General features: G+C 39.7%; 1 protein-coding gene across 1 annotated transcript in view; it reads right to left on the bottom strand.

Moving 5' to 3' along the window:
- The window catches only part of LOC129282058 (transmembrane 9 superfamily member 3-like), a 30,350-nt gene extending 6,511 nt beyond the window's left edge, over positions 1 to 23,839 (bottom strand). Inside the window, exons 1-9 of the mRNA XM_064113110.1 lie at positions 23,506 to 23,839; positions 8,244 to 8,439; positions 7,289 to 7,411; positions 5,771 to 6,009; positions 4,646 to 4,777; positions 3,040 to 3,206; positions 2,658 to 2,752; positions 1,018 to 1,148; positions 349 to 557 (exon numbers count right to left, since the gene is read on the bottom strand). Of these exons, the coding sequence (XP_063969180.1) occupies positions 349 to 557; positions 1,018 to 1,148; positions 2,658 to 2,752; positions 3,040 to 3,206; positions 4,646 to 4,777; positions 5,771 to 6,009; positions 7,289 to 7,411; positions 8,244 to 8,439; positions 23,506 to 23,586 (1,373 nt within the window). The 5' untranslated portion in view covers positions 23,587 to 23,839. The remainder of the gene's footprint in view (positions 1 to 348; positions 558 to 1,017; positions 1,149 to 2,657; positions 2,753 to 3,039; positions 3,207 to 4,645; positions 4,778 to 5,770; positions 6,010 to 7,288; positions 7,412 to 8,243; positions 8,440 to 23,505) is intronic.
- Positions 23,840 to 27,818: the final 3,979 nt, after the last annotated feature.

Raw genomic sequence — 27,818 nt, 5'->3', positions numbered from 1 at the left:
TACGAATGACTTGAATGTCAAATGAGCTAATAAATTGAACTTGCAATGCGAGATATACCTGTCACAATTGGCAATTGGTTCAGAATGTGGGCCACTGAAACTTGTCTTTATTAAACACTCAAACACATAAATATGGCATTTGTAGCAAGATGCTGCTATAGGCGGCTTCTCATACACATCATCTGCTTCCATGGGAAACTGTTTTCATGGTCACTATGAGCAGGTGGCTGACAGACTTGATATAATTTGTAAATGGAAAATGAATAAAAATGGAGACGGGATGGAGGCATGCATATTCATGTCCGCTCTTATGTTGTTGTTTTTTTCACCCCAAGTCTAAAAACTTACATTTCAATGAAGATAGAACCGAAGGGTAGGACGCCCCCAAGCAGCACGATGACCAAAGGTTCCATGAACCATTTCTTCTCTGGGATGGGGCGTGGCACTGCGTTGACCCTGCATGGGTGGTTTGGTTGACCGGCTAAGGCCCTACCCAGGATGGTACCCACCAGATTGAGGGGTAAGATCACAAACAGGCAGATAGCTGTCACTGCAAGCTGTACCAAAGAGAGGAATATTCATTCAATCATTTGATTATATACAGGGTTATCATCAACTACTTTTTAGCGGTGGTTGGAAAGTCGCCTGACAAGGGGAAGAAAAATAGTTGGCTTTTATCATTTTTATAACGGTGAAAAAGTGTTTTATTGGATAAATTTTGTGACTTATATTGGAATTCATTTTGATTGAGTTTCCTATTAAGGTAAATACTGGCATATATTTTCCATATGAAACCACTTTCCAAGTATGGAATAGGAGACAAATTTTAGGCTATATTCTTCGTCTGTACTTAAACACTTCTGAGAGTGGCCACTAGAATATTAAAAAAAAAATCAAAATTCAAAATTTCATGAAGAATAAACAGATGAAAAAAATTCAACTGCCAATACGCATTTCTAAGATTGGAATGTGAGATGATTGTCTAATATAAAACTATGGATATTCAGTTTTACTTACCATAGTGCCTAATGGGATAGCTCTTGATGCATGATAATACATAGCAATTAGATTAATTAAGAAAGCAACACCACAGACGCTCATTGGAACAAGAAAAGCACCCAATACCATCTGTTTGATCCATGATTTACCTGCAAAATAAAGATGAATATATTCATTTCCATTTCGATAAATCAAATACACACGCACAGACGAACATTGATACAAAAAGTGGCCCCTGTTACGGCACATTTGGATAAATTACCAAAATGTAACGATAGTGTACCTATGCCTGACTGGATCTATTATTCTCTTTAGAAAAATCAATGTGCTTGCACATTTTGGTAACATAACTTAAAAACAACTTTGACAATTATTATGGAGTAAAGACGATATGGTCCTGTGTGGAAGATGAACAAGATGAACATTTTGATACTGCATCACTGGCATACAGATGGGAGGGGGCTTGGGGCCATGTCTGGCCCCCTCATATTTTGGGGGCTCATTACACTACAGTACCGCATTGTCATGGTAACAACTTATGTTAATGCCATTGATAAATGGTTCTCACAAAATGGCAAAAAATCTGACATCCCCCCTCCAAAAAAAAAGGGTCTGTCATTTTCAAAAGCAATTTCCCCTTTAAGAAGTATTATACCAAGCACAGATGATTCTGACTCAAGAAAGAAGAGTTTATATGCACACCGAGAGTACACTAGCAAGGATAGCTGTTAAAGGCGGTCCTACAAAATTTATATTGAATATCACCTTACAGAAATACAACAAAACGGCCTAAAGCTATGCATTAATAAATAATATTGACATTTATGTACCCGAGAAGGGTTACCAACTGTTAACATTCCAGGGACCCATTGCATAGAAGTTACTATTATGGTAACTTTCCTGAAATCCTTGATTTTGATTGGCTGATTAGCATTGTTACCATGGTAGTTAGTAGTTACCATTGGATGGCAATGTTACTATAATAGTAACTTTTATGCAATGGGACCCTGAAGAAAAAGGAGCTGCATGGGATCAATTTTATGCCAAATGGATCCCTTGCAGTCAATTTTTCTGGGCTACATGTTAGCTCTCCAGCTCAGATCTGCTACACTGTTATTCAATTTAATTTGGATAATTTGGGAATTTCAGGGGCCTTTGTTGTCAGTTTTCCTGGACTTTAGGGGGGGGGGGATATCAGAGAAGAATTCACCCAGGCTCAACGTGGAGCGTTGTGGCCCAGTGGATTAGTCTTCTGACTTTGAAACGAGAGGGTCAACGGTTCGAATCCCAGCCATGGCGTAATTTCCTTCAGCAAGAAATTTATCCAAATTGTGCTGCACTCAACCCAAGTGAGGTGAATGGGTACCCGGCAGGATTAATTCCTTGAATGCACCGAGCGCTGAAAGGCAGCTCGAGCAAAAGCAAAAGCCGGGGTAATAATAATAAACAATGTGGCTCGGAAAAGAATATTTCAAGATAGATATATACATGCTTATTCTTATTATTGATTTTTTCTTCACTGTACCTTGTTCATTTAGGGAGGCATCTGTGCCTGCAAATGTTTTTTTTAAACAGACATATGGCATATCATGTTAATCATTACTATGAATCAATATAATATACCAGGGCAACATGAGAAAAGAATCAACACAACTCACCTCCTATTCTTGAATACAGTCCTCCTCCATAATACCCATTTACAGGTGCTGTAGCAGCATAGGCAAAGATGGCTGTACTGAGGATGGATCCACGGCTGAAATTAAGACAGCGTAGGTTCAATCAATCAATCAATCACACATTCAATGAAATTTGATGCAAAGTGTACTTTTGCTATTTATTTCCATATTGATTGCATCCTTTTACACAGCCTTTTCACTATTAATGTCATTTCTAAACTGCCATAACTTTTTTATTCTTTCAAACTCTTCCTACTTTGCATTCCATTTTCATATTCCAGAAAAAAACATTCTTATTTATTCAATTTTTTTTTAAACAATGTTTGGATTTGGACACATCACATATTTTCTTGATAATACTCACTCTGTGTATAGATGGCCCCAAATGCAGAAAACAATGACAGAGAGTACTACAGTACACATGTGATATCCATTGCCTATCAATGCAGAGAATACAGAAGGGTACGTTGGCGGTCTGAACACATCCCCATGAACCTGCTTCCATCCATACTCATCACCAAGGTCACGTTCCTATTTGAGAGAAATAAAACATATATGTGATCCATTCAATATAGATGAAAGTGAGTAGTTTTACAGTAGCACATGTAAAAATCTTTCTCGTTTTAATAACACTTGTGACATTAAAGAAACCTTCACAATAATTAAACTCTGTCCAAGATTCAAAATCAAAATTGCTGATTTCGCTGCCAATTCAATCATAATTGCAATTCTTTAGATAAGACAGGATTGACAACCACTTAAAGGAGAATGAAACTCTTGGAGCAAGTTAGCTTTTGTGAAAGCAGAAAAATCAAAGAATAAGATCAACAAAACTTTGAGAAAAATAGGACTAGCAATAAAAGAGTTATGAGCATTTGAATGTCGAGATCACTAATGCTATGGAGATCCTCCCATTGGCAATGCGACCAAGATCTGTGATGTCACACACGTACAACTCTCCCATTTGGACACTGAAAATATACCCCAAAACATCTCTTTTTGCTCATTCTAATCATATGACAAACGATTCATCATTGATATAATGTTGTGAAACCTCTGTACTTGTCCTCTCGTAAAGAGAACACCTCACCTTGTGATAGACTCTATAAAAGTGAGAATATAAGTGAAATAAGTACTAAAGTAATGAGGGAGTTGTACGTGTGTGATATCACAGATCCTGGTCGCATTGCCGTTGGGAGGATCTACATGGCACTAGTGATCTCAATATTCGAATGCTCATAACTTTCTTATTATTCATTCAATCTTCCTCAAACTTTCAACAATATGTTTCTTTGATTTTTCTCTTTGATATGGATTCAGCTGGTTTCAAGGGTTTCATTCTCCTTTAATAAAGCCAAACATTCAGTTATTTATTGGGACATGATAAACTATGATTTCAGGATCAAGGTATCACCATTCTTACGGCAGGCATGGTATTTGTGGATCAGGTCAGATACAGCCGTACTGGGCATCCTAAGCGGTCTGCCTGTTGAGCGCTCGAAGGACGAATGAAGAGGCTCAATAATTTGTTGCCCTTTTAGATAGCAAATGACTTTTATTTTGTTTAAGTAATTCAGGATTGTTGATTATATAGCAGGAGATAAGAAATACCCTTTTCAATCGAAAGAAAATATTGCTTCTTCTTACAATGTTAATGGCCAACATTTTGAACTCTGCTTTAACCCAAACCATGGTCTAAATCTGGACTAAAATTATAGGAAGTTTTAAGCATCAAACATTTCCTTACACCTAAATGCTTCATTTTGGGTCAAATGGGATCTTTCCAATGTTTATATGATGAATAAAACTATCATCGCATGTATCCTGTTAAGATGATTTGCAATGCTTTGAATGTCAAATGTGATGATAAATTGATAATGTGGTTATGGAGACCCGTGTCACATTTGGCTCCCCACGACTTAAGTTAAACCAGAGTTCCGAAAACGGGCCATAATATCAATCCTACATACCATGTCATCCAGATCATCATCCCTGCTGTAACGAGCGTAGTCTTTCCTTAGAGTCCTCATGAGAATCATGGAGACAAGTCCAACCAAGAAGATGACCATCATGAAGGAATTAAAGATGGAAAACCAATGAATCTATAAGATGCGGAGAAACCAAAATAGTAGAAGTTACTATGATTAAAGAATAAAAGACGAAGAATGAAGGGCACACGTATGTAATCAATGTTTGTCATCTGTAAACTTTCCTTGGTTTTTATTGGATGAGAAGTGTAGTTGTCTTGACTTTCACTTTAGTAGCTGTGGGATAAAACATCTCACAAGTACTTTCGTGAAACACTCCCCATGAACAGTTTGCAGTTCAGCACACAATAGGGGTCTGAATTATCAGACTACGGGAGAAGAATGGGGATAGTGTATGAAAGATGTAGCTATTCCAACACTTTGTGCTAGACTTCTTTCATGACTAAACCATTTGTGTGCGTCACCGAAGGTCTGTGCTTGCAGAGTTACATATTGAATTGATTAAATTAGAGAAACTACATGCAACTACTGTTATGAACAATATTGTTTAATACTCATAATCAGGAGAGAAATTTACCAAGCAGCAGTAAAAGAGAAATTACCCCCCCCTCCCTCCCTCCCAAATAATAATAATAAAAATGAATAAAAAAATGTGCACATATATTGACAGAACTCAATTGTTCACAAACTGAACAATTTGGCAAAATACCTTAAGAACTTGACAACACTTTTATTCCCTTGAAAACAATGTTATCCCAAAAAGATTTTACAATTCATGAAAATAATCATCATGTCTTTATCAATTCTGCTAAGAGCCCAAACCTCCATTACATGTCATTAATAGCTAAGCTGTTTATTGCACCTGTGCTCAGTACCCAGCGACTCTCCAATCCAAATATAAAAGCTGATTACAAAAGAGAATTATAGATCTTAAAGAAGTTTGTGTATTCCAGCCTAATCTCACTACACACAGGTGGTGTGCACAACCCATCTTTCATTGTTACTGTTTAGACAATACAAGGTAACAAAGCTCTAGGCCAAAAGATAGTTAAGACAATAAATTGGTTGATTTTTTTTTTGATTTGCAGAAGGAGTCGATTGACCTACCCTGTGTTGGAAGAAGTTGGGATCAAGGTACTTGTCAAATCGCTTCTTGTAGGTGACAGCTGACTTCTTCCACTGAATCTGATACGTGAACGGAATCTTGATCCCTTTCTCGAGTTTGACCTTGACCTCAGAGGTCAAGTTGACATCAACGATCTGGTTGCCGTTGTAGCCGATGTCCAGTTTCTTGTGCGTCCAGATATGGTAGTCCTGACCATTGTCATCTGCCTCTCCAATGATACCTAAGTGATGAGATATCGTGTGAATTAGAGAATGAGAGATGATTAGGCGACATGGAATTTAAAGGCCCAGTCACATCGTTCCGTCAAGCCTTGCCTGTGACTTGCGGGTAACTATTTTTGTGACCTGCAGGTCGGCCGCATTGACAGTATCTCGGACACAACTCACACGCAGAAGCGCACGCAAGTCTAATTTGAAGGCATAAAAGTTTTGAACATGCTCAAAACATTTTTGCGGGTGAGTTGCGGGCAATCACCCTCAGCTCATCCGCAAAGCTTGCAAGAAACGATGTGACAGGGCATTAAGAAACCCACTTAAGGCTAAAAATAGTGTGCATGTTTGCAGATGATAATGCTCATTTCAACAGAATAAATTCTGTGAATGGTCACCAACACTGAGCTTCAACCTGCCATGTTAGTAAAATCCTTCATCTTATAGTAGGAGCAATTTTCTGACAGGGTGAAAAACATGTGAACGAACACTGTACACGTATCACGTACATCTTCTACGTCAAATTTCTCCAAAGTGAATCAGATTCTATGGCCAGAAAATTTGACTAAATCAGGGTTACCTCTTAATGTTTCTTTTACCCCTCCACAAAATATGCATATATCTCCATGAGACCAAGTTCATGTCCAAGCCTCATATACAGGTGTGAACAGTCGGCCATAAAACAAGATATGTTGAGAGAAACCGTCCCCTCTCCCAGAATGGTCTGCATACAGGATACATCTTTAGTACTGTTAACCTACTGACAACTGATTCTTATTAATCATGTCGAGCGTTGTGGCCCAGTGGATTAGTCTTCTGACTTTGAAACAGAGGGTCGTGGGTTCGAATCCCAGCCATGGCGTAATTTCCTTCAGCAAGAAATTTATCCACATTGTGCTGCACTCAACCCAGGTGAGGTGAATGGGTACCCAGTAGGAAGAAATTCCTTGAATGCTTTGAGCGCCTAGGCAGCCCAGCTAAAGCTGGGGTAATAATAATAGCAGGGCCCGCTGGGAGAACAGTTTTCAGAACTGAAGTACCTTCCCTGGGTAAATATACCTATATTATTATCATTATAATCATTTTTATTATAATTCCCATATGTTTTGCACAGGGACCACAAGGGGAGCATTTCATGAAACACATTGTCAGTATCTATCTATTGGTTTAAGCTACTGAAATTCTTCCATCTACATGTAATTGGCTGGGGGCGTCACTAAAAAATAGCTTTATGAAATGGCCTCTCGTTCCATTAGACAATGGGTTTAGTGTTACAGTGCAAATACTTACCCCAGATGGGTAGATCATCAATATACATCTGGTACCAATAATGATTCTTGACGGCATATGAGAAAGCTCTCAAGATCTCGTCTGTGACCTCAATCTCACAGTACTGAGTCTGGGGTTTATCCACTAAAAATAATAACAGAGAGAGGAAGAGAGAAAGCACAATTAATTATACTTAATTACTACAATTCTTCTAGTAATTTAGAGCAAACATCAGCGTAGCATTTATAGCAGTGAATTAAGGCTTTCTAAAATATCAGTATCACAGAAACAATATTCATTTATTTAATTATCCATTTCCACATAAAAACAAATTATATAATACATATTATAGCAATCAATAATATTACACAATATGGGGAGAGTCCCTAAAAGCTTGTCAAAAGAGACTGCTGTTCTAAGACAACTAAAACAATGCTCCTTACAATATAAATAGTACACATATAATCGTATAATTATGTAGCAAAATATAAAATGTGGGCTTAACACAAAATATCAAGAAAAATACAGGAAATGAAATAAGATGTAAATGCAATAGACTTAATCATTCTTAATAACTCATTAATTGCTCTACTTCATAAAAAAAATTAAAAGAAACCTGAATGTCCTCTATGGTTAATCTTCAGAACCTCACTGTAATGAATGATAAACATGGACATCTACATTGTATGGAAAACTCAACAGGAATAGTAATGTATTATTTGGCTCTGATTCAATACAGTAATTGCATTATCCATTGCATTTTTCAATTCATTGAATATGAAACACGAAAGTAAGGGAATGCCAATGCAAGAGTAGCAGCAATGAATTTCTTGCTAGTAGGGTTTGCACACAAAAATAGAACACATTTTAAAATGATTTTATAACATTGAATACAATTTAAAACATCTAAAAAAAAAAAGAATGTTAAATTCTAAATCAGTAATATTTTCATCACATCCCTGCTTTCAAGACTTACACTTGAAATCGATGTCAAGCCCGCTAAACTCGAGCTCGACGCCCTGCAACGCCTCGCCGAGAGTTTCATGATAATGGCTGATGCCCTGCTGGGGCCCTCTACAGAACGGGAGGGAGAAGTAACTGTATGTCTCCTGTCGATTGTGGTACGGACCTACGGTGTTCATCCACAGGACAACCTCTTCCTTGTCTTCATACTGTCAAAGAAAACAGAGAGAAGGAGAGAGAGGGAGAGAAAGGAATAACGATTACTGTATCGGATCTATGCTACATGTACATATGAAAATAATTATTAACTGTACTACAGTAATGTAGCACATTTACCTGAAGGGAACATGTAAGCCTACATGTAATGAAAATGTGAATTTACAAGTAACAGATGCATGTACCAGCACATGTACATTAATAAAGGCTTGTTACATGTACAGGTACATGTCTTGCTTTATTCATGTACATCTAGAATGCCTCTGTGCAAATCACATTTGACCCCACCTCCCCCAATCATATGTGTTGTCCTTTTTTTTTTGGGGGGGGTGGGGGAGGGGTTGTGAGTAGGACTAAGAAGGGTATCACTTTCACTTTTCAAAATTTTAAGTTTGAAAAGTACCAGTAAAAGGTTAGAGACAGGGAAGTGAGAACTGTATGGGGAGATATTGGGATGTGTATACACTGTATGTTTCTGAGAGAGAAGGGGGAACAGTATACAAATAGCGAATAGGCATGAGTGTGATGGTGCGAGATTTCACATGAGGTGAAAGAAAGATGCTCTATTCAATGAGGCCTTAGCAGAGTTGAATAGAGTGTTTCTTTCTTTCACCTAATGCGAAATCTCGCACCATTGCGCGAATAAGAATATTCCCTATTTGCGTTGTACAACGCATCAGAGTTAAGCGAAAATATGAAAAAACAAGAGTTTTTCCATGCAGTAATCTATGAAAAGAGAGCAAAAATATTGATTTAAGGAAAAAAGCAAATCCCACAAGCGCACATGACCTCGGGCAACATAGCGCATGTAACCAGCAAGCTATGCACGTATTTCACCTTCATTTTTGACTGAGCGCAAAGAACTGAATCGTATTGTGACGTCACCTCAAGCCATGCGACCGTACATTTTGGATGGTAGGAATGTTTGACATTCAGTCTCCCATTTGCTCGCGTACAACAAGCTAAGTAGGTGTTGTACATGAAAATACAGAATGGTTTACTCCTAAACTTGTTAGTACCTCAACGGTCACCTAATGAAATATCGAAATAAAACCTATGGGAAAATATCATGAAATATTAATTCAACTGTTCATCTTACATGTACTACATTGTACACTAAGCACATTCTATTGTGCAGAGCTTTAACTGTAAAATGTACATGTGTAGGTTAATGCTTGCTCAGCTGTGGAATACCTTCTAAACCAGTGAACAAACAAAAAGATTTTTTTCCAGAAAAATCAAACAATAAATCAGGCATGAAAAACAAGTACATGTACATGTATATGAATACATTGTACACACTATACAGTATTAAAGTACATGCATTTCCCAGTAGTTCTAGCCTTGGTAGTAGAGGTGTGAGGTCAGAATGGGAGCTTCTCTCTGACAGGCCCGAGCCATTACATGTAAGTCTAGTTTGAAAAACATTATTTTAAACGCTATTAATAAACTGGCGTTTACAATTAACCAGCCGGGGGGGGGGGTGAACCTTCACCAAAATTGCTAAAATTGCATGTTTTGCATCTTTGAATCCATGAAACGACCATCTCATCTATATTTTCTTGATTGTTTTGATTTGGAAACTATCAAGAACATAAAAATATTCACCTCTTTCTTGACTCTGAAAGATCGTTCTTTGATGCTACAAAAACAAATAACTTTTACAAAAGTTGCTAAAATTTCACATTTTGCATCATTAAATCTATAAATAATGGCCGTCGGTTTTCCATACACCAAGAAAGTCTACATATGTGACTAAAATACTGACGGCGTGTAACATTATAAAAAAATTTTTTTTGTAGTCCCACATGTAGACTTTCATGGTGTTGGAACATTAATTGAAAACGACGTTGATCGTGTGATATTTTGATCGTTTCTGATCGTTGTACACTTTGTCAACACTACGAAAGTCTACATGTGGGACTACAAGTATTTACCCAGTATAACAGCATAAAATGATCTTTCAAAGTCAAGAAAGAGGTGAATATTCTTCATTTTTTCGGTAGTTTCCAACTATTAAAAACTAAACAATTTCAAGGAATACAGTGTATAGAAAATAGATTTCATGAATATAAAGATACAAAATTTGAATTTTCAGCAAACTTTTAGGGAAGGTTTTTTTTTTTTGCCAATGCCCTGGTTGGAACTAATGTTGGAGGCAAATAACAGCCCTACATGTACATACATCTATACAGGTTTAAAGGTTGTCAAAGTAGGTAAACGTTTATGCTTTTTACGGTTGTTTGATCAGTGTTTCAACGTTTCTACTAGCCTCATCGTCTTCTCAATCAAGCAATTATTTTGGGGTTTAGAGCACGATTTAAGTCGCCGAAATTGATCGCAGTGCACAATTCTAGGCGTCCGATATTATTAACATTCAGTTACATGTATTTACCAAACACCCCCATTTTAGGATTAGTTTATCAATCCTATCCAAAATTATGGAGAAAAAAAAAGTTGGATTGTGTTTTTTACTGTCAGTTATATTATTGTGTACAGTCTTCATGTTTTATTGGTTGTGGACACATACATATATATAATCAAGCATGGTGGTCTACACTGCATTTTAAAGTTTTACAGATGTAAACATAGAGTTTTAATTATGTAGTAATACGGGTGCACTCATTTGCCCAATTAGACATGTTGAGTTCATAGGCATCCAGTCAGAAAAAAAGAGGGAAAGTGGTGAAATTTACAACAGTTCTAGCTTGCACAATAATACATGTAATTTCCACAGGTAAACTAAGATAAAAGTTAATACACATTACTGGGTAGGTACAGTACTTGCTTCTATTAAGTGGCAATGCTACATGTACTTTCACAACTTTGATTCTGAGGTTCTGCTGGTTTTGTGCTCCTCCTGGCCATGTGCACTGGGCTGTGCAACGTTCTCTCTGCCCAAAATCAGTGCTAAAGAACTGTCTCAAATACTACATGTACACAAACAGTAATCCATTTGACCCTACCATTCTCGAGCAGTGAGCTAAAAACTAACAGGCGGCCTATTTTCCCATGGCCTTTTTTTACCCCATTCTCCCCTACATGAATGGCCTTCGATCGGAGGTTTTGTCTCCTCAGCAGTGACGTGAATGCGACCATTTTCCTTTGCCCGGCTGCGCCCCTCAGCCTCTAGCCTTAAAACAAGTCTAACATAGCCTTATCGTGAAATTAGTCACCTCTCTTCTCGTGTCGGTGAGTGTGCACTCGTTGTGTACAAAGTCAATGGGAGTGGAAAGAAGTCACCAGTGCTGACGAAATAAACGGCAGTGAATGGACTGGTGACTTCAACCAGGTAATGCCCCTAACGTCAGTTTTCTAGATCTCTTTGCCTCGTTGAACTGGTTTAACTATTACTTTTAGCTTAAGTGAGGATACAACTGTTTTTCGGGAAGCGATCTTCTCACATTTTCGTGTAGAATGACTACGCTCCTCACGGGTGTGAGTGTCCAGTTTTTTTTTCCAGCTTAATTTCAGCATATTTTTGGCTTTCCACTTGTACAACAATTATTGGAACTCTTTTTATTTCAGATTTTTTCAATGTTCACTCTAGCTTTTTTCAGATCTATTTATTTGTGACCACTCACACCCCTGGCTGCGGTTTCAAATTTTGTGCGAAACATGTCATCCCCATTGAGAGCACTCCCATAGCAATAAGGCCACTTTACGTGAAGTGGTTTTGAAAACCACTTTCAGCTGATCAAATGGGAATGCTAGCAAAGCGATCTTCCAAACTGGTTTCCTGAACCGATTTCCAGTGAACTAGTTTTAAAAATTATGAGCTGAGAATGGTGTCTTAGAGGTTCTAGGCCTACCCTAACAATGTTGTTGTTGTTTTGGCTTAAATATAGCGCGCATCCTTCAGCAGTTAATATTTGCGCCATTCCTGAGGCTGAGTAGCCTTTTGACAAGGCCTCGCGACTTGGCTCTTTTCCTCGTCAACCGGTGGCTGAGACGAGAATAGCGGCCGACAAAGATACCCAAGTGAGCGACTTTACCGATAGTCGATAGGCCTTTTGGAATCTAGTGAAGACATGAATAGACTAGGTCTACATGTATATGAATTATTCATGAGCATGCTGATGCAGCCGATGCGCCAATCCGCACTGTCTGTGTCTATGACGTCATAGGACCGGGTTTACCAAGCTTTCGATTGTGTGCGACTGCAACGTAGTCCTAGTTCACCGGAAGTGGTGACACCGCTCGTTCAGTATCACGTTCGTACATTGATGAAAGCAGTTTCGATTTAAGTCGACGTACCCGTACCAGGCCACAGCATATACCAGCGTGATAGCGAGCGGGCCGTGGGCCGATGCTCGGCCGGAGAATCAGGGGTAGCATCACTCTACGAACCAGTGGGGCGACTGTGGGTGCAACATTTGCACTTATGCGCAAAAAGCCGAAAAAAAAACATATCGGCATTCGGCAAATCATGCGAACATGTGGCGAACAAACTGCCAGCATGCTACAGGCTACCTAGGGCGAAGTTCGTGCAGGCTCCACTCCACTTCACTACCGCTACACTACGCTCCACCTACCTGAACTTCGGGACCCTGAACCATTTCGAATATACCGAGTGACAAAGGTGGGATGTAATGATGGTTTATTATAAAAATTACAGAAAAAAATATAACGAGAAAGATAAATAGCTTGATATCTTACTCTACACCCGTATTTCACTCCGTTTCCATCCTCCGGTTATCCTCAAAATTGGTGATTTTGGGCCAGTAACAAATTCCTCACACGTATTATTCACGGCCGATTTCAAAACATTGTATGCAACGAACGTAGAGGGCAGCAACACACATCAGTGTTTCTATTAAGGTCCACTCGATACGCGCATACAATGTTTTGAAATCGGCCGTGAATAATACGTGTGAGGAATTTGATACTGGCCCAAATTCACCAATTTTGAGGATAGCCGGAGGATGGACACGGAGTGAAATGCGGGTGTAGAGTAAGATATTAAGCTATTTATCTTTCTCGTTATATTTTTTTCTGTAATTTTTACAATAAACCATCATTTCATCCCACCTTTGTCACTCGGTATATCCGAAATGGTTCATGGTACCGAAGTTCGGGTAGGTGGAGCGTAGTGTAGCGGTAGTGAAGTGGAGTGGAGCCTGCACGAACTTCGCCCGAGGTAGCTACAGGCGAATCTTTTGGTCGCATAACTTCAGTCCATTACCTGTAGAGGCGCACGGCCAATATGGGAGACTCTCTCCAATAGGGGAGACAATCTCCCACATTGGAGACTTGCTTTGCAAAACCAAAAGGACAAAAGAAACAACACCAACAAAAGCATGATTTTTTCCACCCAAAATTTTGTCTCACTGAGGTCAGAAGCCCATTTGTTTTGTGTGTGATTAACAACAAAAATCCTTATCAAAACAAAAGTAGACGGTGAATTTTTAAAGTAGACGGTAAAAAGGGGTAATTTTTCATGAGGAATCTGCTCATCACATTTTTATTTGCCGCCAAGGTAACCCTTTTGCAGCAAATGTAAACAAAGGAAATTGGTCTCCAAAACTGGAGACTGTCTCTGAAATTGGATACCCAAATTCTTTACAAAAGTCTCTGATATTGGAGATAATCTCCCACATTGGAGACAGTCTCCAATATTTGGCCATGCGCCTCTACTGATTACGGCGCACGGCGAATCCAAGCGATCTGCGAAGTGATGTCTGACTCTGACTGAGGATTCGAACGACATCGAGATCAAAGCTGAAATACATTACAGCCGTTCCCGATCGCGATATTTGGAAAGGAGGTGGGTATATTATTGACCTCGAAATGTGACCGAGACTTTTTGAGAGACTTGTCATTACATTTGGGAACAAGTATTGCCTATTGGTGATGAGGTATGCTGGTAATCGGCCGGTGCGAAACTGGGCGCTAGTGTAGTTTCGCACCTCACCGTTTAATGGTTTTCAAACATGTACAATCTCACCCTAAATAATTCACAACCTAAAATACTTGCATCTGAGCCTCCAAAGTCCAGGAGAAGTTGAATATTTGCCGTTTTGACACTTTTTTACAAAGTTTTACACCTATTTCGGAATCACTCGCTGCACATAAGCAGTCGGTACGCGTACAGTACGTACCACCTAGTGAAGTGCAAGAAGAGCGAGTTTTTCTATGGTATCTTCAAAAAGATTTTTTCCCCTCTTTCAGCTTGCACCAAGTATTACGGTAGTGATTGTGCAGAGTGGTTGATGTTTGTTGTGTGAAGGTATGTGTGTGGGGTGTGCGTGTGTGTGATTTTTTGAATGAAATAAGAAATGTGAAAAATGTGAATACACGTAGATTTAGCGATGAAATAAGAAATAATAATGTAGAGCCTTGTTTTGAACTCTAGGTCAGAGAACTTTCCTTCAGTTTATTATTATTACATTATTATTTCTTATTTCATCGCTAAATCTACGTGTATTCACATTTTTCAAATTTTTCTTTTTTCATTCAAACAAGCACACACACGCACACCCCACACACACCTTCACACAACAAACATCAACCACTCTGCACAACCACTACCGTAATACTTGGTGCAAGCTGAAAGAAGGGAAAAAAATCTTTTTGAAGATACCATAGAAAAACTCGCTCTTCTTGCACTTCTTGCACACTGGGCGTTGTGGCGTGCGCCTGTAATCCAAGCTGTGGGGAAGTTACGAATTGATGCAGAGGTTCGAGGTTCGAGTAGCCAGGCGGCTTCTAGAGAGTAAAAATCATTTACTAACGTAAGGTCACTCTCATGAAGCCAGGCCTTCTATCCCATAGACCCACACAATGGAAGCCAAAACCTGAAACTTTCACCCCCGAGATTTCTACTTTCCTTCTAAAAGGCTTGTTATAATCACTCGGGTCGCGTTCGCGTTCGAAATCACTCGGGTCGCGTTCGAAATCACTCGGGTTTTGGATTTTTGGCGATTTTTTTTTTTATTTCGATGCGATTTTTTTTTCTAATGGTGTCTTCAATGGGACAAACACGCTGGGAAAATAAAATGAAATTCAAATTCTAGTTTCGTTTTAAGCCGGCAAGTGCCTTAAAAAAAAGGCACTCGCCTACTGCTTAACATAACAAACAAGCAAATCCGCCATGTGGCTCAACTATCCTAGAATACATCCAGACTTCTACTGTTTTTATACGAGGACTCCGAGTCGGAACTTGCCATATCTGCCACATCGATATTACATCGTCATTCCCATGTACGGACATGTATGCCTGCATGCAATGGCCCCAAGGCGGGACCCGGCCACGGTCGGACACGGCGTGCATCGGTAGCATGGAGCAAGGTAACGTGAGTCCAGCCGAGTTAGATCCCACGTTACAGTGCCAGTCAGTCTGCAGCTCGTCCGAAAGTATTTTATTCAGCGGTATGCATAGCCAGCCATCCGTGGTTTAATGCATATATACGCAATTAGACCAAAAGCTTCGGTCTCCAGTCTGTAATGTTCGTTGTTCCGCTGAACTCCATTAGCTCCACTCAACAATACAGAGACCGAAGTTCTAGCTCGATCTGTACAAGGACTCAATGGCCATATGTTTATGCATTAAGTTCCAATAAAACGGGGAAGTGAAGTTGCGCGACAGCCGAAGCAATTAGTTACTGTTTTCCCCTTTTAAGTTTATTTTCTCTTTTTTTGGTGCATTTTAGGACAAAACGGAATAATAATATATTTGATACAGTTCTTTCCATATATTTTTATGAAATAAAGACAAAAATCGATGAGCGCTGTCTGGGGGATTTTGCATTGTTAACCCCGTAATGATGGTTGCACCATAGCGAGCCGTCTGTGTACGAGGAGAAATAAAAATGTTAAAAAACTCGAAACAGACGGCTGCCAGCTGTCTAATACGTAATGAGCTTTGAGGACGATCTTTCCGATAGGCGTTTTAAAATTATGCTCTTAACTATTGTCCATTTCTCATAAAATTTGTCTTATTTTATAGATAAAATCGCCATTTCATGTTTTAAGTAACTGGAGACCTAAAAAATTCCCTACCTAAATTCTCGAAACATTGCATTAGGTGATGTGTTTAATTGATCTTCTTTGTGCTCGCGTGCCAAACGTATACGTTGAGCTGAACGGGGATCAGTCTCTCTCTCTATCTCTCCTACCTTTCCGAAATTAAAACGGTCCTTCGATCGGACATAGTTATTTAGACGCAGGACAAATAATGCTCTGACAACCAAACTAACTTTTCGTCAGCATCAGTAAAAATGTGAATGGGCTTTTAAAAACTAATACTAAAACTGATCTAAAATTGATCTTAGATCGATTTTAAAATTGATTTTGGAAATCGATTTTAAATTAATTTTAAAATCATAATTGTACCTGTTCTAATTAACCGATTTTAAAATCGGCTCCCGATTTTACCACAATCGGCGCGATCACCTGCCAATCTTCGATCATGCCCCTTGAAGGAAAAATCGGATATAAAATATCGGCGTAGATCTAGTTACAGTGCGTGATCGTTCAGAACATATTTCAAGATTTTTTTGAGGTGCTAGCTATTTAGAGGTCGCATTAATCAGGGAGAAAGACGCAGTATTATCTCTGACGATGTTTACGAGGATAGATATCTTCTCTTCAACCTCGTGGTGATAGCGGACGCCGCCGTGAACTTTTAAAGGTCGTATTACCGACGGACATCACTGCACTACTCTCTTACCTCCTTTATGATGATAGACACTTCTCTTCAACCTCGTGGTGATAGCGGACCCCGCTTCTTTTATATTTGTTCTTGGTTATCAAAAGTTAATTTCTGAAGATAGTAATAAATTGATTTGAAAACGTTAGCTCCCCAAAGCATTTTAATAACATGTTCCGAATCATCGCGCGTGCTTGCGACTTCTATTACATTTTAATTGCACTTGCGCCTTTAAGATGATGCATTTTATTTAAGGCATTTGCTGGCTTAAAACGAAACTAGAATTTCAATTTCATTTTATTTGCCCAGCGTGTTTGTCCCATTGAAGACACCGTTAGAAAAAAAATCGCATCGAAATAAAAAAAAATCGCCAAAAATAAAAAACCCGAGTGATTTCGAACGCGAACGCGACCCGAGTGATTATAATAAGCCTTCTAAAAGATCTAGCTCTAAATCATGGACATGGGATAAAACTTCATTTCCGACATTTCTACGCTCTCGTTGTTATTTTTAAAACAAGAATTCATCAAAAAAATGAAAAAATATTGTGAAAAGACGGAAGAGACTTGCCCGATGTTTACGCCGCCATCTTGTTTCTTATTGTACTTCCCCAACGTTACGGACGCGAGCGTCGCGTAACAAGATGGCGGCGTAAACATCGGGCAAGTCTCTTCCGTCTTTTCACAATATTTTTTCATTTTTTTGATGAATTCTTGTTTAAAAAATAACAACGAGAGCGTAGAAATGTCGGAAATGAAGTTTTATCCCATGTACATGATTTAGAGCTAGATCTTTTAGAAGGAAAGTAGAAATCTCGGGGGTGAAAGTTTCAGGTTTTGGCTTCCATTGTGTGGGTCTATGGGATAGAAGGCCTGGCTTCATGAGAGTGACCTTACGTTAGTAAATGATTTTCTCTCTAGAAGCCGCCTGGCTAGGTTCGAGCCCTGGGGGGCGTTTCATGAAAGGACTTGTCGGACGTTTTATCCGACAAGTCCCATTTTATCCGACAGTTACCATAGGAACAGTGTCTCTCAGCCAATCAAAATCATGGAAAGATGTCAGATCTGACAACTTGTCGGATGAAAATATTGATGAAACGCTCCCCAGGTCACGTCTTTCGGACGGTGACGTTAAACAGTAGAGGCGCTGGTCCAAAAATTGGGATTGTCCCAGAAAACAAGGATATCCTTATAAACCAAGACAAATTATGTCTTGATAAATTGAGACTGTCCTTGTTTATGGGGACGTTTTTTCTTCACTTCTCCCTACAGGACAAAGACAGCAATTAGGGGAATTGAGAGTGCTAAAAATAGATTCAGTGACCTCAATTCCCCCCAGTTCACCGTTTATTTATTATGACTTGCCGTCTTCCAATAATCTTGTTATGAAACCCGATATGTTTACATTGACTAGCACTCTTGATTGGTGTTGGCACTCAACAGGTGAATGAACTTTCCTAGATTTCTTGTGTGGAGAAATCCTTATAAACTGAGACAGTCCCTGTAAACGGGGACGATCCCAATTTTCTGACCAGCGCCTCTACTGTTAAAGGTCGGTCCCAGACGTAAATAATCATATCTGATTGTAACCGATTTTGCAATCGGCAACCGATTCCATTCGATTTCACCACAATCGGCAATCACTTGCCGATCTTCGATCATGCCCCTTGAAGGAAAAAATCGAAAATAAAAAATCGGCGTAGATCTGGTTACAGTGCGTGATCGCTCAGAACATATTTCAAGATTGTTTTTGAGGTGCTAGCTATTTAGAGGTCGCATTATTCAGGGAGAAAGTCGCGGTATTATCTATGGCGATGTTTAAGGGGATAGATATCTTCTCTTCCAACTCATGGTGATAGCGGATGCCGCCGTGAACTTTGAAAGGTCGTATTACCGACGGAGCTCACTGCGTTACTCTCTTACATCGTTTATGATGATATACATTTTATTTTCAACCTCGTGGTGATAGCGGATGCCGCCGTGAACTTTGAAAGGTCGTATTACCGACGGAGCTCACTGCGCTGCTCTCTTACCCCCTTTATAATGATATAAATCTTCTCTTCAACCTCGTGGTGATAGCGGACCCCGCCGTGAACTTTTAAAGATCGTGCTACTGACGGAGCTTATTGCGTTACTCTCTTACATCGTTTATGATGATATACATTTTATTTTCAACCTCGTGGTGATAGCGGATGCCGCCGTGAACTTTGAAAGGTCGTACTATTGACGGAGCTCATTGCGTTACTCTCTTACATCGTTTATGATGATTTACATTTTATTTTCAACCTCGTGGTGATAGCGGACCCCGCTGTGAACTTTTAAAGATCGTGCTACTGACGGAGCTTATTGCGTTACTCTCTTACATCGTTTATGATGATATACATTTTATTTTCAACCTCGTGGTGATAGCGGATGCCGCCGTGAACTTTGAAAGGTCGTACTATTGACGGAGCTCATTGCGTTACTCTCTTACATCGTTTATGATGATTTACATTTTATTTTCAACCTCGTGGTGATAGCGGACCCCGCCGTGAACTTTTAAAGGTCGTATTACCGACGGAGCTCACTGCGCTACTCTCTTACATCGTTTATGATGATATACATTTTATTTTCAACCTCGTGGTGATAGCGGATGCCGCCGTGAACTTTGAAAGGTCGTACTATTGACGGAGCTCATTGCGTTACTCTCTTACATCGTTTATGATGATTTACATTTTATTTTCAACCTCGTGGTGATAGCGGACCCCGCTGTGAACTTTTAAAGATCGTGCTACTGACGGAGCTTATTGCGCTACTCTCTTACATCGTTTATGATGATATACATTTTATTTTCAACCTCGTGGTGATAGCGGATGCCGCCGTGAATTTTGAAAGGTCGTACTATTGACGGAGCTCATTGCGTTACTCTCTTACATCGTTTATGATGATTTACATTTTATTTTCAACCTCGTGGTGATAGCGGACCCCGCCGTGAACTTTTAAAGGTCGTATTACCGACGGAGCTCACTGCGCTACTCTCTTACATCGTTTACAATGATATAAATCTTCTCTTCAACCTCGTGGTGATAGCGGACCCCGCCAGAAACTTTTAAAGACTGTACTATTGACGGAGCTTATTGCGTTACTCTCTTACATCGTTTATGATGATATACATTTTATTTTCAACCTCGTGGTGATAGCGGATGCCGCCGTGAACTTTGAAAGGTCGTACTATTGACGGAGCTCATTGCGTTACTCTCTTACATCGTTTATGATGATTTACATTTTATTTTCAACCTCGTGGTGATAGCGGACCCCGCCGTGAACTTTTAAAGATCGTGCTACTGACGGAGCTTATTGCGTTACTCTCTTACATCGTTTATGATGATATTCATTTTATTTTCAACCTCGTGGTGATAGCGGAAGCCGCCGTGAACTTTGAAAGGTCGTATTACCGACGGAGCTCATTGCGTTACTCTCTTACATCGTTTATGATGATTTACATTTTATTTTCAACCTCGTGGTGATAGCGGACCCCGCCGTGAACTTTTAAAAAAATCGTGCTACTGACGGAGCTTATTGCGTTACTCTCTTACATCGTTTATGATGATATACATTTTATTTTCAATCTCGTGGTGATAGCGGATGCCGCCGTGAACTTTTAAAGATCGTGCTACTGACGGAGCTTATTGCGTTACTCTCTTACATCGTTTATGATGATATACATTTTATTTTCAACCTCGTGGTGATAGCGGATGCCGCCGTGAACTTTGAAAGGTCGTACTATTGACGGAGCTCATTGCGTTACTCTCTTACATCGTTTATGATGATTTACATTTTATTTTCAACCTCGTGGTGATAGCGGACCCCGCCGTGAACTTTTAAAGGTCGTATTACCGACGGAGCTCACTGCGCTACTCTCTTACATCGTTTATAATGATATAAATCTTCTCTTCAACCTCGTGGTGATAGCGGACCCCGCCAGAAACTTTTAAAGACTGTACTATTGACGGAGCTTATTGCGTTACTCTCTTACATCGTTTATGATGATATACATTTTATTTTCAACCTCGTGGTGATAGCGGACCCCGCAGTGAACTTTTAAAGGTCGTATTACCGACGGAGCTCACTGCGCTACTCTCTTACATCGTTTATAATGATATAAATCTTCTCTTCAACCTCGTGGTGATAGCGGACCCCGCCAGAAACTTTTAAAGACTGTACTATTGACGGAGCTTATTCCGTTACTCTCTTACATCGTTTATGATGATATACATTTTATTTTCAACCTCGTGGTGATAGCGGATGCCGCCGTGAACTTTGAAAGGTCGTACTATTGACGGAGCTCATTGCGTTACTCTCTTACATCGTTTATGATGATTTACATTTTATTTTCAACCTCGTGGTGATAGCGGACCCCGCCGTGAACTTTTAAAGATCGTGCTACTGACGGAGCTTATTGCGTTACTCTCTTACATCGTTTATGATGATATTCATTTTATTTTCAACCTCGTGGTGATAGCGGAAGCCGCCGTGAACTTTGAAAGGTCGTATTACCGACGGAGCTCATTGCGTTACTCTCTTACATCGTTTATGATGATTTACATTTTATTTTCAACCTCGTGGTGATAGCGGACCCCGCCGTGAACTTTTAAAGATCGTGCTACTGACGGAGCTTATTGCGTTACTCTCTTACATCGTTTATGATGATATACATTTTATTTTCAATCTCGTGGTGATAGCGGATGCCGCCGTGAACTTTGAAAGGTCGTATTACCGACGGAGCTCACTGCGTTACTCTCTTACATCGTTTATGATGATATACATTTTATTTTCAACCTCGTGGTGATAGCGGATGCCGCCGTGAACTTTGAAAGGTCGTATTACCGACGGAGCTCACTGCGCTACTCTCTTACCCCCTTTATAATGATATAAATCTTCTCTTCAACCTCGTGGTGATAGCGGATGCCGCCGTGAACTTTGAAAGGTCGTATTACCGACGGAGCTCGCTGCGTTTCTGTCTAACATCGTTTATGATGATATACATTTTATTTTCAACCTCGTGGTGATAGCGGATGCCGCCGTGAACTTTTAAAGATCGTGCTACTGACGGAGCTTATTGCGTTACTCTCTTACATCGTTTATGATGATATACATTTTATTTTCAATCTCGTGGTGATAGCGGATGCCGCCGTGAACTTTGAAAGGTCGTATTACCGACGGAGCTCACTGCGCTATATACTCTCTTACCCCCTTTATGATGATAGACATCTTCTCTTCAACCTCGTGGTGATAGCGGACCCCGCCGTGAACTTCAAATTGATTTGAAAACGCTAGCTACCCAAAACATTTTAATAACATATTTCAAATCATCGTGCGTGCTTGCGTCTTCTACTTCATTTTAATTGCACTTGCGACTTTAAGATGATGCGTCGTAAGAGATCATTCCAATAATTCTAAATCGCTAGCACCTAAAAATACTTCTAAAAGATGTCCCGCCGATCGTTCATTAACCTGTGATCTATGAGAAATGTTTTCATTTTATTTTCCTTTGCGCCTTTGCTCGGAAGATGCGTCTTTCGTTTATCTTTCTAATAAAAATCACTCGGTTTATTTTAAAGCAATAACACCTCAAAACCCCTGGCTTTAAAACATGTTCCAAACGATCGCGCATGTTGGCGACTTCCATTCGTCTTTGTGACTTTGTCAGGAAGATGCGCGCGACCGCGAACAACATTTTGATGTATTCCTTTGTTTTTAAACATCGCCGATTCGATTTTCGATTCGATTTCGATTTTAGAAGCTTAACTGCCGATCCGATTTTCGATCTGATTTTTGATCCGATTTACAACATTAATCTGATTGATACACGTCTGACAAAACTCAAATACACACACTTCACTAGGTGGTACGTACTGTACGCGTACCGACTGCTGTGCAGCGCTGCATGAGCTTCAAGCGACCGAGTGATTCCGAAATAGGTGTAAAACTTTGTTAAAAAAAAGTGTCAAAACGGCAAATATTCAACTTCTACTGGACTTTGGAGGCTCAGATGCAAGTATTTTGGTTGTGATTGTGAATTAAATTAGGGTGAGATTGTAGTTGTACATGTTTGAAAACCATTAAACGGGGAGGTGCGAAACTACACTAGCGCCCGAAACTGCATTTAGGCCTAGCGCTGAAGTATATGTCAAAATATTAAAAAAAACATCATCATGGAGTCCTCAAAAGGCTCAAGGCTAGCCCTGCCCTGGCCCCCGTATTCCACACAATCACATCACTCAACCCCGGGCCATTGCATAGGCCATACACAACGTCTCCGGACGTTACCGGCTTCCCGACCCGACCTACCCAGCTAACGTTAGCTTATTCCAAAAGATCACCCAAGTCAACCAGCGAAGGCTGATCACAATAAAATAACATGAACTTACTTCGTGGGTATGTTCATCTCCTTTCACCACGAATATCAGAGTAAAAATCACAAATGATAATATAAAAAGTCCCTTCCACATATTGATCTGATGAAATTCTGCCTAAATAAAACAGCGAAGTAGATTATCGTCGATTTAGATGAGATAACCAACAGTCACTCTAGCGATGACTACAGCTTCGCCACGTCACAAACGTACACAATTTACACGTAAAAATTGTCGTATTTGGAGCTAGCTAGCTAGCTGTACGTAGCTGTATGTATATCATGTATGTCTACGTACGTACGTTATGTACGTGTACGACGATGAGGGCGGTTCGCTTCCACACTTTCAATTCCCACCATTTATTTTTCAGGAATGAATTATTCTAATGCAAACAAAAATTATTTAGGCCTACTAGTAAACCTATTTTGGCAATGGCGTAGTGCGCCAAAATAATTGAGGGGATACGTCCCTTAAAAAAAATCTGATTCTGGTTAGACTTTGACTTAATATGATAATATTTCTCTTCATATTCTCCTTTTCTGTTTTTTCTCCTTTAGTCGTGAAACTTTTTTTGGGGCCATGGCCCTAATCCCCCCCCCCCCCCTGTACGCCAGTTGCCATTTCCTGAATTCAGCTGCACCTCAAGTTCCCGGCCCCTCTCTATCTTGCTCCTATATAGATTTTGCTTTTTAAAATACAATCATACCCCGTACGTGAAAAAAGTAGGCTTATAGGCCCTACCGGGTTTTTTTTGCTTTCGTTGTTTAGATGGTTTATAGGCGGCTGCATGCCAGCCAACCTTTCCGCGGATATGGCCTGTGTATATGGCATGAAGTTATCATTTCTGTCTTAATCCAGCATGTCTATAGGGACTTGAAAAATGTTTATCCAATCATGAATATAATAAATTCACCTCTGTAAAGGGCGGCACCACTGGACAATTTTGATAGGGGGGGCTGGCCACTGACGACATAATGATGGAGCCCTTGATTATTATTTTCACTTTTGATAGCAAAACAGGGCATACCAACAGTGATACACGTCTCTCATCTTTTACTAAATTATTCTTGCTCTTTCCAAAATTGAATATGAAGGATATACTTTTTTCCCCTTAAACTTGATCATCACGGGAGTTTCATCGACATTTTTCTCCGACACGTTTAATTATTACCATTTAAGAAACAAGTAACGACAATAGCCTATAGGCCTAAATATTGTAATCATGGAAGCTCATAAAACCCAATTACAACACACACACGCACCCAACACTCAAAACACTGAAAAAAACCGTCAATGGGTTTGAATTAACCCTTATTATACTACAATCATGGGCGGAAATCCGAGGGGGAACAGGGGGACGTGTCCCCCTACTCAAAATAGTTGGGGGGGACGCAATATAAAATGTCCCCCTACTATATTTTGTCTTTTATGATGGTAAAAAATGCATCATTCATAATAAAAATAAAACATGTATTTAAGGATGAGATGACCTTACTTTTGGGACTTTTGGGATGATAACCTTTTTTTTTTTGCTTGTCAAATTTTCCTACCCCTTGTCCCCCTACCTTTTGGGAAAGATTTCCGCCCCTGACTACAATTAAGTAGTATTATTGGAACTATACTTAACACCTCTTCAAACATAAAAAATAGGGGCCTATGTAATACCTCAGTCACATTTCCCCCACGGTTCGATTTTTTTAGGTACATATAGGATTAGGTGGATTGAATAAAAATTAATAAAACGAATCGCGCCGTATCCGGCCACTGTAGGGCAGATGTGACTGAGACCATGAATCGGCCTTCCTCTTTGGATTAACGAGGGGGCACCAGTATCATTCCAAAATAGAAAACTCTACTCAATGCAGACCAATTCAAATCCCTTTTCCCTCCAGATAATCCAAGATTGTTGAGACATAAACCCCTAATCCCTGAACCGAAATGTAAAACTAAACGAATGCAAAATAGTGCAATCCGTATCTCATTCGTATACTACTACTACTACTACTAGCTACTTCTACTTCTACTATACTACTTCTACTCCTACTACTCTTACTACTCCTACTACTACTACTACTACTACTACTACTACTACTACTACTACTACTACTACCACTACTACCACTACTACTACTACTACTACTACTACTACTACTACTACTACTACTACTACTACTACTACTACTACTACTACTACTACTACTACTACTACTACTACTACTACTACTACTACTATACTACTATATACTACTACTACTACTACTACTACTACTACTACTACTACACTACGTACTACGACTTCTACTACTACTACTACTACTACTACTACTACTACTACTACTACTCCTACTACTCCTACTACTCCTCAGCGGCGTAACAGGGGTCGATGGCCAGGGGGGGGGGCAAGAGCCAAAAATGTTGCGGTCATATCATGGTATGAACAGGCGTAATGGTGTAATGAGGTGACGATTTTGAGAGGGCCAGACATTGCATATCAAGCAGAATTTATCTTTTTAAAAAAAGTTGCGAGCAAGCAAAAATTTTGACATTTTTAATACAAAAATCCAATTTTGTGATAGATTTTAACATGATATCCAAAAAACAATATATTTCACTCTTCTCTCTTTCCATTCCCTTTTTGTGGTCTGTATGCCCCTGTGAACATGATTTTTTGCGGCAGTAGTGTGAAGAGTAAAAAACCGAGCGGCGCAGTATGGCGCATGTGCTAAAAAGCTGCTTATTATAAGTCCCGAGCGAGCGAAGCGAGCGAGAAAAAAAATCACATTTTCATGAGAATCTAACTTCGAGATATTTTTTGACATTATATTCAGTAAATAAAATCATATCCTACACTTTTCCTTTGCTTTTGTTTCCTCCTTTTTTTTCTTGGTTGTAGAACTTTTAGGGACCATGGCCCAACCCGTCCGGCTGGAGCCCCTGGAACTTTTTGATATCAAAGCCATTTAAACCTCGCAGATTGCCGCTATTTTTAATCAAATCGCGGGTATATACAGAATATAGCTTTTACACAACACATTTATTCAACCCAGTTGAACCAAATATTTTAAGGGGGCAAAACATAACAATGTGGGCAAATTTGTAAGAAGTCGCCAACGAGCAAAGCGAGCTGGAAAAAAAATGCATATTGAAATTAAATTCAAATTATGTGATAGATTATATTCAGAAAATAACACATTTCATTGTTTCCATTCATTTCATTATACCTTGTCTCCTATAATTTATTTTATTTCCTCTTGGGTGTGGAACCAAGACCCCCCCCCCCGGGCCTGTACGCCAGTGATTGAACGTTATAAGCTAGGAAGAGTCCCTACAGGGGGCGTAGTTGAATGTTATAGATGAAGAGCCCCTACTGCGTGGGGTCTGGGGCAAAGCCCCGCGGTAGCTTATTTGCATAAAATTAAGCACGCTTATAGCACAAAATTGTATGCAGTCCATCTTTCTTCCTGCTCTTTATTTTATATCCTCGGCAGCCCGGTCATGTTATTAAGTTGTTTTTTTCTTTTCCCTTTTCTTTGTTTTCCAATTTAGCTTTTGACTACCTTCATTTCCCGCTATTGTTTGCCATTTTGTCATCTTTAAATTTATTTCCCATCATGCTATTGCATTACATAGGCCTATTTCGGAATGATCTGTTCTTTCTCAAATGTTTTTTCGTTCCTTTTCCCGCTTTCCTTCCTTTTCCATTATTTTTTTTCTTCCTTTCCTTTTCCCTTTTCTTCCCCTTTCCCTTTCTTTCTTTCTTTCTCTCTCCCTCCCTTTCCTTCCCCCCACCGTTTTTTAAAAATATATTTTCCCGGTGAAATCCGCCAGGGGGTGGGAGCTTGCCCCCTGCCCCCCGCCTGTTACGCCACTGCTACTCCTACATATACTACCCCGCCTACTACTCCTACTACTACTACTACTACTACTACTACTACTACTACTACTACTACTACTACTACTACTACTACTGCTACTACTATTACTACTACTACTACTACTATACTACTACTAAGTACTACTACTACTACTACTACTACTACTACTACTACTACTACTACTACTACTACTACTACTACTACTAGCTACTTATACGTACTACTACTACTACTACTACTACTACTACGACTACTACGACTACTACTACTTCTACTCCTACCACTCCTCCTCCTCCTCCTATACTACTACTACTACTACTACTACTACTACTACTACCAGTGGCGTACCGTGGGTCACGGCATTGCCGGGGGCACCAGCAACATTTTTGAGTCGCTCAGTGAGCGCGCAAAGCGCGCTCAATTACCAGGTATAGGCCTATTGACCTTATATAG

Source organism: Lytechinus pictus, chromosome 18 (genome assembly GCF_037042905.1).
Source record: "Lytechinus pictus isolate F3 Inbred chromosome 18, Lp3.0, whole genome shotgun sequence".
Classification (NCBI taxonomy): Eukaryota; Metazoa; Echinodermata; class Echinoidea; order Temnopleuroida; family Toxopneustidae; genus Lytechinus; species Lytechinus pictus.
Note: the sequence above shows the minus strand (reverse complement) of the source record. Positions and strands in the feature narration are given on the sequence as shown.